This window comes from Salarias fasciatus, chromosome 18 (genome assembly GCF_902148845.1).
Source record: "Salarias fasciatus chromosome 18, fSalaFa1.1, whole genome shotgun sequence".
NCBI classification, from domain to species: domain Eukaryota; kingdom Metazoa; phylum Chordata; class Actinopteri; order Blenniiformes; family Blenniidae; genus Salarias; species Salarias fasciatus.
The window spans coordinates 7947114-7961088 of NC_043762.1; the positions used below are offsets into that span (position 1 = coordinate 7947114).

At 44.4% G+C, this 13975-nt stretch overlaps 1 protein-coding gene across 1 annotated transcript; it reads right to left on the minus strand.

Annotated features, from left to right (window-relative positions):
• Nucleotides 1-2699: 2699 nt before the first annotated feature.
• LOC115405855 (neurturin) lies at nucleotides 2700-12566 on the minus strand. Its single transcript, XM_030115605.1, has 4 exons — nucleotides 12431-12566; nucleotides 11846-12279; nucleotides 5771-6077; nucleotides 2700-5138 (listed from the first exon to the last, which is right to left on the minus strand). The coding sequence occupies exons 3-4, from the start codon at nucleotides 6048-6050 to the stop codon at nucleotides 4702-4704; spliced, it is 717 nt and encodes a 238-aa protein (XP_029971465.1). The 5' UTR covers nucleotides 6051-6077; nucleotides 11846-12279; nucleotides 12431-12566; the 3' UTR covers nucleotides 2700-4701.
• Between the last annotated feature and the right edge of the window lie 1409 nt (nucleotides 12567-13975).

Consider the following 13975-nt stretch of genomic DNA (forward strand, 5'->3'; position numbering starts at 1 on the left):
TTCAGAATCGGGTTGCGGGGGAGATGCAGCGTGTGTGAGATCAAAAGGCCAGCGGTTTATCTCAGGACAAACACACCGGGGCACACGATAACATTCACACTCAGAAGCAGTTTGAAGGTCACCTAATTTGTGTATCGTTAGACTGTATTCACAAGAATGAGCAAACTTTACATGTCGGTGCTTCTCAGGATGGGGTCAGCGAACCAATCACTGAGTTCTGGAATTTTCCAGGTGAGATGTCAAATGATCGCTGATGGAAGTCTTGATTTCTGCAGGAAGAAGAACTTCAAAGGTTCAAGAGAAGTCCTGAAGTTTTGGTTTGAAGACCGGTTGTTTGCAGTCAGGAGGGCGTTATCACGACAGATATGCCACTTCACATTTATTTGATGGTGATAAAAGCAGACAGAGGTTGTTTGAAGGCGGTCTTACTGTGAGAACGGATGACTCTGAGAGCAGATGGATTGATAACATGAAGTCTCATGCACGCTCGTGGAAACATCTGACCTCAGTGGGTTCAGTAGATGCAAATCTCACATTTTGTTTTCTGTTATGTAGGATTCAAGTAATTCTTCCACAATTGTTTGCTCTTAACCTGGAAATGTGCCTAAAAATGACCTTATTCTTATAATACCTTTTTATTAAACAGAAATCAATGAAATTGAAATATGACACGTAAATACATAAAAAGAGAAAATCTGTGCTTTTCCTGATACAGTTCATGAAGAGTAAAGGACTTTAAGTGTTAGCAGAGTTTTATTTTTTTAATTTCATACACAATATCATTTTAACTTTTCTGTCTGTAGAATTATTAAAATCCACCTTTGATTCTACAGTTTTTTTTTAACCATACTAGGAAGGCATGGCAAAAATATATTTTTGTACTTTTTGGTAATTTCTACATCTTTGACATCATATTTGGAGTCAAGAAAAGTAAGCCAGCCAAATATTGATAAATGCTTAAATAGTAACATTAATGACATGAAGGATTGTGTCTTTAATATTATATATTATATTATAAAGATTGCCAGATTGACTTTCCCAGATAGCATATTTATTCCAATAAGGTGGGATTAGATCTGAAAAAAGAAAAAGGTGTTATCCAAAAATTCTTTTTTTTTTAAGCGCAATAGCTGTGAAAAGTCTGGGGACTGAAGACTTTCTGTGGAGTGACTCATTTCCTGAAAACAGCTGGAAATTGTGGATTTTGGCTGAACTTTTTCAAAACAGAGTAAAGTGTTCATTTGTTGTGGACTATTTTCAGCCCTGGATTATTACAGGTTGAAGCTTAGCTGCCTATTCCTGGTGGGAGGATTGCACGTGGCGGACGGACTCAGAATGACCCACAGCTTTCATTCTGTGAGGAAATAACCTGGATCGGCCAAGATGCTGAAATCAGTCCCTGCTAACAGGTGATTATTTTTTATTTAGTAACTTGAGATGTGTGTTTGGATGAAATTACATCAATTAATTATGATTAGAATTCTTAATGTTTTTAGTCTGTTCCAGTTAATCAGTCATTGTTAAAGTTTTAAAGCCTTTTGCAGGTGCTGCTACATGGAGAAAGCACTTTCTACCAGGCATGAAAAATTCAGTGTGACAAGACTTTCTAAAGGAAGCAGATGAATGAATTCAAGACATCAAGAATGATGCTGCAACGATTCAGCTACTGACGCGTAGACTAAACTTTTGAAGTTCGCTTTACGCCATCAGTTAATAGAGCACAAGAAAATCTCTTCAGCTAACACTCAATAAATTGTATGAGTAGCCAACTTTCTGAAACTTCATTATTTTCATAATCAGTTACTAATGCAATCGGCTGCTGAAAAAAGGCCAGAAAGCATCAGAATATATTATGGGGCTTTTTCGTGACACTTTTGAAGAATTATAAATGTAACATTTGCAATATTTGCAGAATTAATTAAAAGTATATTAGAAGGACTTTTTTTCCTATGGTTACAACAACAATCAATTATAATATATATACAGTTTGCAGTTTAGAGGCTGAGTATACGCAAGCGCAAGTTTGCAACCGAAGTTTTCCATTTTCACTTGAAAACATTGTCGTGTAAACGGGTTGAAACTCCTGCAGACTCCTCTCAAAAAACCTCGGCTCTGAATCAGACGAGAGTCATTGTGGACGATCCAACTCTTGGATAGAAAAGCAAACAAAAATGTCAATCTTACACGGTCTGTGACCACACTGAAAATCACGCTCAAGCCATCTTTGGCCTATTTAGTTTGCTATATTTGTGCATTGGTGCGTTGATGGTAGCATACAGAGACATTAACATACAGAGAAAAAGCCACTGGAGATGAGGAATGGTGCCGTTATAGGTTTGAGTGAATCGGCCGCCACAGCTCTGCGGGATGAACTCATGTCGCTGCGGCTCATTACGGCGGCTGCTGAGCGGCTACATAATATCAGTATGAATAATATATTAGCATGACTGCAGCACTGTATGGATTATTTATAGTAACGTGACCCTCAGTGTATCTTCCTCTTCACCTTCACCACAAGGATCGTCTTCCTTACTGTAACTTGCATGAATATTAACAGCGACCGACATGCAGTTTATTCTTTTATTTATTTTAAATACAGTCTGAGTACAGAATATTTGACACCCCCCCAAAAACTTTTTTGGGAGAAATGATCCATTACACATCCATACCACTGGAATTATGTTTATTCAGCAGTCAATATATAATGTTAGATAAAACATTTTTTGGCACAGTTGCTTAATTGATAATAAGCTGTCCTGTTTTCTGTGTGGTAATCTAAATAAATATGCAAAAACAAAAACAAAAAAAAAAACATAATTTACTTCCCAAATAAATACATTACAAACTACAATAAAGATGCACCGCATCTGCACCCCACACTTCAACTCCTCAAAAAGTAAAACAAAAACAAAATAAAAAATTTTGTTGTACTTCAGGCAGTTGCAATGGGTTCAAACCAAATAAGGATCATTAAAAGTGAAAAAAAAAAAGTTGCTTCATAATTCATTTAAACAGCTTATTTTTTTTTCCGCTAAAAGTCAACCAGGCAATACGACAAGGAGGCATATGCAGGGCCGGAAGAAGGCTGTACTGTGGGGGGGTTGGGGTTAGAGAGCATGGACGCCGCAGGGGTGCAAACACAACTTCACATCCCAACGTCTACTTCAAATTTCTGTCACGGAGGAAAATGAGAATGTGCCGCTACTTTTCACAAGCTAAAATCTGTGTAAAATATATCAAGACGAGAATTTAACAGGTCACACGACTGGAAACATGAAACGTAAGGCCCCGTGTCCACGATCACCTTTCAAGTGAAAACCTGCCGGGTTTTTTTCTGTGGAAAGTTTGGCGTTTAAACGGCAACATTTTCAAAACAATATTCATGATGAAAGTGTTGTAGTTAACATGCCAGGCCACAGGATGGCGCTGTTGGTCGTTTTTGTAGTGAAATCACACGCATGTGTGCAGCATGGAGTCACAGCATGAGCGTTTCCACAAATTCTTGTTTTCGTCCGTCTACATGACGACTTAGTCTGAGATTTGTTCTAAAACGTCCGATTTGGGAGCCATTTTCAAAAAGTTCCATGGTTTCGCCGTGTAAACAGACACTCAAAACTTAACGAAAAGTTCACGCTTTCACTTGAAATCAATGTGTCAACGGGGTTTAAGTTTCATCTGTTTCGTCGTGTGCTGTTTTGACTAGACTTTGGCAATCATTTGAGATAAAATAACTCCAGAGAATTATGGGTAATAATTACACATGAGATATGAGGTTATTTCTGGCATGAGGAGTCATTCTACGGGGAGCAGATGTTGAGGAATCTTATCGTATCGTCACGTTGCTAAAGTGAGACTGTTTTGCAGCAGGTCCTCGTTGTTAATCTACAACATCAATACATATAAAGTACACGTAATAAAGATGGGTATCAAACCTGGAGCTATAGAAAATGAATTTCCTTTCATTGTCAGATTCTTATCAATAACACTTTCAGCTGTGTAATAACACTGCGGTCAGTAACAGTAACAAGCAGGAAAACGGGTCACAGCGCCGATCTCATGGCGTTCTAATCAGGTCATTGTGTCGCTGCAGAGCTTAAAGAGAGCATCGGTTCATTTTGTGTGTGTGTGTATGTGTGTGTGTGTGTGTGTTATTTTTTTTTTCTTTATGGCTTAGTCGCTTGTTTTTGAGCACATTTCTGCCTGAAAAAAAAAAAAAAGAATTGAGTTCCATTATTATACTCTATGTAAACAACCGGATTTCAACTGACTAACAGCGGTGGGAATGAAGTGCAGTAACAGCAATGATCTATCCACAGGCGCTCATCGCCGTGAGTCTATCGCCTGAACCACTACTCAAATATAATATCACAAGCTGTCATGTTGCTACATTGTTGTTACACCACAGGTACAGTGTTACTACACAGATAGAAAAGATAGAAACTTTTACGGCGGGAGCAGTCATTTTCTGTCTTTTTCCCCAAAGTAATCCAAACACTTGCTGTTCGTGTGATTGGTGGGTTCCAAAAAAAAAAAATTAACATCCCTGTTTAAAAAAAAAAAAAAAAGGCTGCTGTGAAGCAGTCGTGAACGTATTCCCATCCGTCCGTCCTGGCCTGTGAGAGCGCACTCCGTTCTTTGAACAGCTTCTTCCGACAGAGGCTGAGAGCAGCATGAAGCAGCGGGAGGTCCGTTTCTCGGGGGTCATACACACCCGCAGTTCTTTGCCGACACGTTCTGTATCGTGTGATAGCGACTGTTGTTGTCCAGGAAGGAAAAGTCCTTCTCGAAAGCCGTGGGCCGACAGCAGGGCCCGTTGCTGACCTTGTCCTTGCGGCCCTTCTTCCTGAAGCCGGTCCGCATCATGTGCTCCATGGTCATGTCGTAGTTGTGCCGGTGGGCCGTGCATTTGCCGCTGCAGTAGCGCAGCAGCACCGTCTCGTCGCTCTCGTAGCCGAGGCCCAGTTCGCTCACCGTCAGCTCCAGCTCCCTGACGGAGCAGGGCTTGGGCCGGCGGGCTCTCTTAGTCCTCCGGGCCTGACTCTCGCCGCGGCGCCGGCTCTTGCCTCTCTTTCTGTCCAGCAGGGATTTGACCACGTGCTGAAGCTCGCCCTCGGTGAAGCTCTGGAACATCACTGAAACTGACAAACACAGTCAGATTATTGACAGCAACGGGGACGCGTTGTGTCTTTTATCTTTTCAGGGTTAGACAGACTTCAGAAAAGGTTTGTATTCGTGTGGCGCGCACGTCGCTCTGAAGGAAGACACTGTTCTTCTACTGAGCATGTGCAGAAGAGCTATTTACTACAGATGAAGTGCGCCGACACTGCCGGCGAGGCCTTAATTTCATGACTGGTGCTTTCATTAAGCAGAATAAATGTTTCTTACAGATCGCACCTCTGAGGAACACATGTGTTTTCGATCTCCGAGCTTTAAGAGCCACTGCCGTCATACAGCTGCTCTTATCAGCAGCTGCATGACAGGAAGCGTTATGATTCTAAGGAGTCAATTTCTCTGACGAATGGCTGTCAATGAGGCATGTGAAAAAGCAAAGAAAATGCAGTATATCAAGTCTCCCGCCGGTTGCAGCAGCTCTGCGGCGAGCCGGTGAGCCATGAGGTGTTAATTGACTGCAGGTTAGCGTGAGACATTGAAACTTGTTCTGTAAACATCGCAGTCAGGTACTAAGTGTTCCGCCTGATCCTCGGTAACCCTCACATGACACCTTATCCCGGCGCGGACGTCGAAGGGAGAAAATAACAGTTTATCTTACACTCTGAGAGGAGGGAGTTCATGTCGTCCGTCGAGCGGACCCTCCGATGAAGACCACCCGCCTGCTGCGACGGGCCTCTCGATCCTGCCGAGGACGACGGCGACGATGCTCTGGACGTGGTTTCTGGCGGCGAGGACGGTCTCGATGAGAATGAAGATGCGTACGGGTGTTTTGACCTTGTTTTGAAGTGTCCGATAGGTTCCATGTTTCTATTGAGGAGGGTGGACAGCGCTGCAGCACAGAGCATGAAGGCAAAAGTAGCACATTTCCATAACTTCATCTTAGAACGTGGAGGAGCATTGAAACTCTGCAGAGAGATAAAGAGAGGCAGAAGGTACATGAGACATGTTTGAATCACGTCAGCCGTCTTCTCACGTTGTCACATTAAAAGCACCAGGAGAACAACGCCGTGCTTGTTATCTCTTCAAACGCCTCGTCTCTGTGACCTTTCTGTAAATCCTCTTCTCTCAGCCCAGAGCTTTTTATTTTACCACTGGTTTAACTTTCTCTGATTCTGCTGTCAGCTCATTTTCACTCAAAGCGGGTTCATGATCTGTGAGCCCGACATCGCTTGCTGACACCCGAGAATGCAGTGTGTGTTTAAAGTTGTGTTGCTGCAGCCCCGAGGACAAAAAAAAAATAAAAAAAAATAAAAGCTTCCATAATTTGTGCTGAAGGCAGACTGGATGAGCCTTCGTAACCCGTAGCCTCATAAAACCTGCTAAAATGCACACATCATTCCCAGAATACCTGATGCGAATGACAGTCAACGCTTCTTGTCTTGGTTTCTGAAGAGAAAAATCAGGAAAGAAAAAAAAAAAAAATCAAAAATGTACGGAGGAGGAAATACATTCCTTCGTTTACTGGAGCTTCTCAACCACACCTATTTGCATTGCTGTGTATAATGAGACCTCACTGATCGTGCGGGCTTGTACATCCCTTTACAGCAGACAGCTCCTCCTTTTCAACAGATACCGCAGTAAGACACTGCGCCGAGGACTTATTGCCTGGTGTTTTCTTCTTCTTTATTATCAGAGCGCTGGTATCCGAGAAGCTTTACGAGCTCACCTCTTTGTATTTTTCATATCATGTCACCGGTGAGCAAAACATTTCCCCAGAGCCGGAAATGGTACACTGGCAGTGACTAACAGCAAATCCAGACCAGCTTTACAAAGTGGTTTGCCAGACTGGATTCTGCGGCGTATGCACACACACACACACACACACACACACACACACACATGCAGGCAGGCCGCTGGACGCTTTAACAATGTCACATTTCGTTGTTTGCTTTATTAGAGAAACTAAACTGCTGATTGAATATTTCTGGGTAAATGTTCACAGCTCATCCGCTGCTCCTGTATCCCGCATTATGACAGCATGTGAAAAATAACCAGTAAAGTAGGAACCTTTTTTTTTGTTGTTGTTTTAATCAGCCGTTTTGATCGACTATAGGAAACTTCATGCTCCATCGAAAGTTTTTTTTGGACGCCGCAAAAGGGGAAAAATACAAAGAAGCAGTCCATGAGTTGTATAGTTGTGTAAACAGGTATAACTAGTCATATCAAAGTTTGACTCATCATTCATGATTCCATATGGGTCCGACGTGGCGAGTCGTCTCTGCACAATGAAGGGGTAGAGCCTGAAAGTCAAACATTTCGACTCACAACCTCATTTGACACAAACTCGGGGTAAAAATCAGACGTGGAACTGTGGCAGTGACTCCCGTCTGCCTATACAGACTGTCTGACGTTGGTTTCTGACTGCTGGATTTAATCACCAGGCATGATATAGAAGCCTCCGTGGAAACTTTCATTTTGTTTCTGTTGGTTCAACACCAACTCTGAACACAAGCAATCTCACCGCTCCTGCTTTGAACATGATAGATGCTTCGTTTTGAAAGGGCGAGTTTGTTATAATCGGCGTTGAGGATGAGGTAGATGTTTTCCTTCGCTATTAATAGGTCAGTTTGGGACAATTACTCATCTTCGGAGCTGAGAGTTTCGCCGGGCGGCGATAAATCAGTGTCCTCTGCGTGTGAGCGCCGCGGCTCATCTTGATAAAACAATTACCTTGAAGGGAACAGATGAGGCTCGCAGTGTCTCGGTTGCCGACACGGGACGGAGCTCGGTCATCAAACACCATTCTCACGTCCCTGAAGACGCTTTGATTGTCATAATTGCTCCACTCAGAAACACATTAGTCACATCTGCAGTCGATCGGTGCCAATAAAAGTGCCAGGGAGCATTTTGCAGCTTGTTCAAATGGACATGGATGATTAATCAGAGCAGACATTTAATATGTAGCAATGGCATTCGCAGCTCTGGACAATAAATAAACACAGCGTGATAAGGTGAAGAGGCGCCAGGGTTTTCTTAGAGGAGAGGCATGAATAGCTGGTCATCTTCCCGACAGGACAAATGCTGCTGTTTTCCACCAAACAGAGAGGAGCAACAACGCAGAGGATATAGCGAAACCCCCGGGGACTCTGCAGCAGAAGGAAAAGCCATCCTCAAACGCAGACATAAAAGTGCAGATGAGCTGCAAAGACAACTCAACCAGCTCCCACACATCCGCAACATGCCTGCTCCTCGCAGAGCGCCGCGCTATTGATGGGCTTTGTGTGGAGACGGAGGCCGCTCCGGCGTGTGTGAGGCCCAAAACAAACGAGGGAAATCATCTATTCACGGGGAGAGAAAGAGGCGGCTGGCACTCGGAGCCGTCGATGGTATTGAGTGTGCAGAGACACAGCGGGAGTGAATACGTGGTATGCGAGGAGCCGCACACCTGATGTGAGCTGTCAGCCATATGTCACCTGAACAGCGACCAGCGGAGAGGGAAAACACTGCCACGAGATCATTAACATGTTTGAGGCAAACCATGAAAGTGAAGAGCTTGGCTGAGGAATTCCCGAGCCTGTCAAAGCCATTCCTGAGACATTAGGCATTCGCCGACGCGTGCAGATTGAAGCCCCGTCCTCGACCATCAACCAAGCTCTTGTTGTGACTCAAAGATGGCATTATTTCAAAGGACACAATAAAATTGATGTTTCTGAGGAATAATTGGGTCAGTTTCTGTGCCGCTGCTGCTAAGCTGGCGGTAATGTAATTACAGCAGCATGGCACTCGAGTCCCTCCCTCCCTCGAGTGCCAGAAGGAGACGCTCAGCAGAATGACACAGCCTATGGAAGATGAACTAGGGATCTGTCAAAGTGGGGGATGAGGGGCGTCTGTGGTTAACGCTTGAGAACCAAGCCATGCAGACAGGGGGGCTTTCTTGTCAGTCTGCTTGGATCTTGACCAGCACGACATGATTACGGCCAGAGGAGATCACAGAAATGAATGAAGAGCGTCTTTGTGCTGGAAAAAAGCGGAAACCAACTTTTATGTCTCACCCGTCTGCTGCATTTGTTCCTATATATTCTCCGAAATACAGCCCGCTCTGTCTCGCTCGCTGTGACTCACACATACCATAAACACGCACGTATGACACATGTGCGGTCTCACTTTTCCCTAGATCTTGTGCAGAAATTGTGACAATGTCCAACCTTCTACTCCTGGCCAAGCACCAGCTTCACCTCCAGGGTGTACACATGCAGCATCACATAACGCCCCATAATCCAGCTTATATAATGCTGCTGCTGCTGCTGCTTCTTGATTTCTACAAATGTCCACAGGTCTGCACACACTGAGGCTCCTACCTGCAAAATGTTATTAGCCGTGTGTGTGAGTCTCTGCTCCTCCCATGTGACCTGCTGCCTCTGCCTCACTCTGAACACACCCCGTAAATACCTGCACGGGGAAGATAACAGTAGCAAAGCAAAACACTGGGAAAGGCACCTACTGTGTTGTTGCAAGGAAACAAGGTGTTTTATGGAGTCCTAGAAAGGCCTTGGTTTGTCTTTTCCCTCTTAAGTGAGCATCAGGAGGCCTGGGGACAGCTAGAGAGTGCTCGGGGAGGTAATAGGGACATATTCCAAAGATCAGGGCGGGATTAGCACTAATGCCTGCCGGCTTTATCTGCAGTCACGTGGGTTAACACCTGGCTGCAGTGTTGGTGGCAGAGCCCAGGCCTTGCTGTATGTGTGTGTGTGTGTGTGTGTGTGTGTGTGTGTGTGTGTGTGTGTGTGTGTGTGTGTGTGTGTGTGTGTGTGTCTGTGCTAATCCATCAGACACCTCTAACTCAGAGGTTAGACCAGCATGCAGGCCCCACCGAGAGAGCGCCAGTGCGCCTTCCTCTTGAGGCTGCCAGGCCCTTTTAATGTGGCGTATAATAGAGGCATAAAACAGTGGCAGGCTCGGTGACTCGGATCAGGGTTGTCCAAAAGGCTGTGAAATAAAGGAGATGTTCTGTGCCAGGATTGGCTGTTCTAAATCCAGCCTCAGTTCTAATACAACCAAGAAAAAGGCTTAGTTTAGACCGGGCTGCAATTTTTTACTGAGCAGCCACATCAACTTGGCTCAAGCGCCGTCAGTCAGAAAGCGTGTGGTAATTAAAACAAGGCTGTTCCTTGTTAGCGCGAAAGCTGCAAAAATGGCAGTGCCACAAGTGATTCTTTTTTTTTTTTTTTTCCACACACAAATTGTGAAAACATGATTTAAGTATCCTTTAAATCTACTGGAAGAAGGTAAGTGGCTTAAAAAGATTCAATTTTGTTTTGGAAAGCCCACTATCATGTACCATGGATTAATACAGATTAATCCAGTGACCCAACAGCCTTGCACGACATTGCACGGATTGAACCTGTTGCTTTTCACGCAGGGCATTAATGATCCACGCAGAGATGCACATTTGACACCTGTCCCAATTCATCTGCCCTTTATTATAGGAGTCGAGGCAATGCATGGAGGTAACAAGACGTTTAAATGGTGCTTTGTCACACTAAAAGACAAGTCACCTGGAACCTGGCAGCTTGACAAAACCTCGCTTTTTGTGTGAGGGAGACTCATGTTTTCTCTGCTACTTTCTAAAGAAGAGTCGATGAGCTGCTATTCTGGCTGCTAATCTGTCTATGCCAGATCCTCTTTTAGCACAACAGCATCGCGCCTAAACCCACGTTAAACATGTTGATGTTGCTGTTTCAAAAGGTTGACGGCCATCTGGCACGCGCTCAATAACACTTTCAAATATGACCCAGGCGAGCAAGCTCGAGCAAGTCAGGACAACTGAAATATTGTGACATTTTACATGAGAATCAATCAGGGATTTCTCCAAACTGAGAATGTCCCTGTTATTCATTTTCATGCACAATGTACATTTTTGCAAGAAAACAGCAGAAAGACAGAAAGAAGAGGGGGAAAAAAAAGGTGAGACGATGAGGAGCAGTGTGTCGGTGCAGCCTGCTGCTCAGTCGCTTTTACTTATGATCGGCTTCGGCATGTTATGAAAGTTGAATGCTCAATTGACTTCAGGCTTAACCTCGATCCAGCCTCTCGGGGTGCAGATAGATACTGTATAATCTCTACATATGATATGGGCTTAGAGCAAACGGGATCATCGCTTCAGCAAACGCTCACGGTGAGTATCAGCAAGTTAGCTTCTACTGAAGCAGCTACTATGATTTTGCAATTCCTCATTAAATGCATTTTTAAAGGTGCAACTCAGCAGGAGGGTAAACCTCGAGAGGACAAATTGGGAGGAAATTAATGTGATAAATTCACCGTGTTGTAACATTTAGTGGACTAACTCGCAGTAAAGGGAAACCAAAGAGAGCTTGGAGAGCAATTGTGCATGAAAATATGGGAAACCACCATACTGGAGGAGTGACAGGGAAAGAAAACAAGCTGGTCTGTGTGGTGAAATGTCACTCCTATATTGCACAATTAACGATAACAGTTTCCATTTCTCCTGCTAAGCTTCATGGGATGCTTCTCGCCATCAGTGGTAACTGCTCTGCAAACATTTCGTGACAGGCCCCAAAGCATTAGTGCCATGCAGTTCCTGCAAGGGCCGCTTGTTGATAAAGATAATCCAACGTGTGTTTTCTGCCACTCAGGCATCTCTTGTCAGCAGCACCTAACACCTTCCACATAAGCTGCCGGCTTAAACTAACAAAAGAAGATGTGGTGTCCTTACCGTTCGGCCGGCTAATCCAGACTTAGCTGCGTGGCGTCGTCTTCAGCTGACCTCCACAGGCAAGTGCTGGCTGGGTAAGTCCATCATCATCACAGGCGAGGAGTGAGGGCAGGACTCCTGCTTTTTGCCCTGAAAATCATCTCAGCTCCCTGTGCCTGCAAGTAAGGGAGGTGTCCGGACTTGATTCAGGTCCAGGGTGTCTTTTATTCTTCTATCATATTTGCACTTCCATAAAACTTGCAAAGGTTCCAGAGATGAAAATCAACATTCCTCTGAAAGTAAGCGTGCACTTCATGGCACTCAGGCTGATCCATTCAAGAAGAGGAGCCCTGGATGTTTGGAGAAGCCCCCTGAGTTGGGATCGGGTTCAGAAAACTCCTTTGATGACACCTCGACAGGCAGAACGTCTGGTCCTCTCTTGCACAACCTCCAGCCTAAAACAGGACAGTGGAGCAGAATCAATATTGGCAGGCAGCAGATCTGACAGACGCCCTGACTTCCATCTAATTCTGAAACTCACTTCCCTGCAAAACACTTAAAGTTCAAGTGCCCACGCGGAGGGAGGGATAATGCATGTCTCCTTACCCGCTTTCCAGCAGCAGGTCTTCTCCTCAAGTCCAATGAGGGGAACTCTGCGGGTCGAGAAGATGAGTTAGGGTGAGGAGGGAGAGCGTGGTTACCGTAAGTGGAGCACAGAGCTTCTCTGATGCCTCTGACTGCCTCCCCCCTCAACTGTTGCTCCTCCTCCTCCATAGTTGTGCTTGTGGGCCGAGTCGGATTACTCCTGACATGATAATCTCCCTGGCTCTAACTCCAGGAGCACTAAAGGATGCTTTGGCCCGAGCAGGGGCTTACATTCACCTTCTGCCACAGGAGAGTCTGCCATCTTAAGCAGGCAATTGGTAAAAGCCTCAATTGGGCAGATCGGAGCAGTTATTAGAGTGTTCTGCTAAAGCAAGTGTCTCTCAATCTTTTAGGGGGAATTACGGCAGTTTACAAATGGTTTAAATGCGGCTAAGACTACATTAACCCCATTTAAATAGCATTATCACGGCTGAGGTTTTTCATGATGATTCAATCTACAGTTGGCCGGAGATAAAACCAGGGGTGTTGTTGTTAAGGATTTCACATTCACGTCTCCTTCAATACAAACCAGTATTTCAGCCCTTGAGCCTCATGCGGCAAACGAGGAGCAGATGGTTGCGCTTTTGGACGGTATCAGGCTCTCCAGACTGCAATCTAAATAAATACCCCGTGTACGAAGGAAATGCGTCAGGTGTGTGGGGTCAGTAATATATAAACAAAGGCCAACCAGTCTGATCTGAGCTGAGTGATGCATGAGGGAGGGATGGGGGAGATATACAGAGTCTCACAGGTGCTGTCTGGAAGCATAAACCATTCAAATAAATCTACAGGTACAGATTTGGATCCAAATAGCAGCGACACCTCGGAATTGCGTCTGCAGCCAGACATGGTGATATAAAGCAGCACGCTCCGTGCTGGAGCAATAAAGTCAGCGTCACAACAGGAAACAAATTATTTGCTAACAAATATCCCATTCTAACAACATGACTCATTCTCATATCCTCGGGCCAATTTATACACAAATCACGCTTTGCAAAGTTCCACAAGTGAGGCGGATGTGTGGCCAAGTGCAAACTTTCTAGGACTTAAAATTCCTGCGAGTGTTGACTGAGAGAGAAAAGGGATTAAAAAAGAAAGCAAAGAGCGTGCTCTGTGTCAGACCCGAACACAGATATTATCTGGTTCTTATCGCAGAGACACAATAGGTAGATTTCCCTTGTAAGTCAAATGTTTCACCTTTTCATGAATCTTTTAATCTTTTCCACCCTGCTGTTGTAGTGACGTTTAGCAGGTGTAAAATCGTCTTGAATGACGCATTGAAATGTTCCAAAAACATTTAGTGGCATATTTTTCAATTATCGGCCAGCGGAGTCCATGTAAATACATAATGGTTTCCAGTTCGCGGGAGATGTCGTGTTTTTCTAGCCTTGAAGACAAACTATCAACACAGAAACATTTCCTGACACGAGGAACATTTCCACTCTATACATATTGTTCACAGATGTGTAAAGTTTTCGCAGACCAGACTCCACTCTTATAAAAGTC

Bases quoted from the DNA above. Each gene is read 5' to 3' on its own strand.
- LOC115405855 (XM_030115605.1), bottom strand. From the start codon at position 6,050: ATGAAGTTATGGAAATGTGCTACTTTTGCCTTCATGCTCTGTGCTGCA. The intron at 5,139-5,770 runs GTAAGATAAACT...TGTGTTTGTCAG, and splicing joins GAACTCCCTCCTCTCAGAGT to TTTCAGTGATGTTCCAGAGC.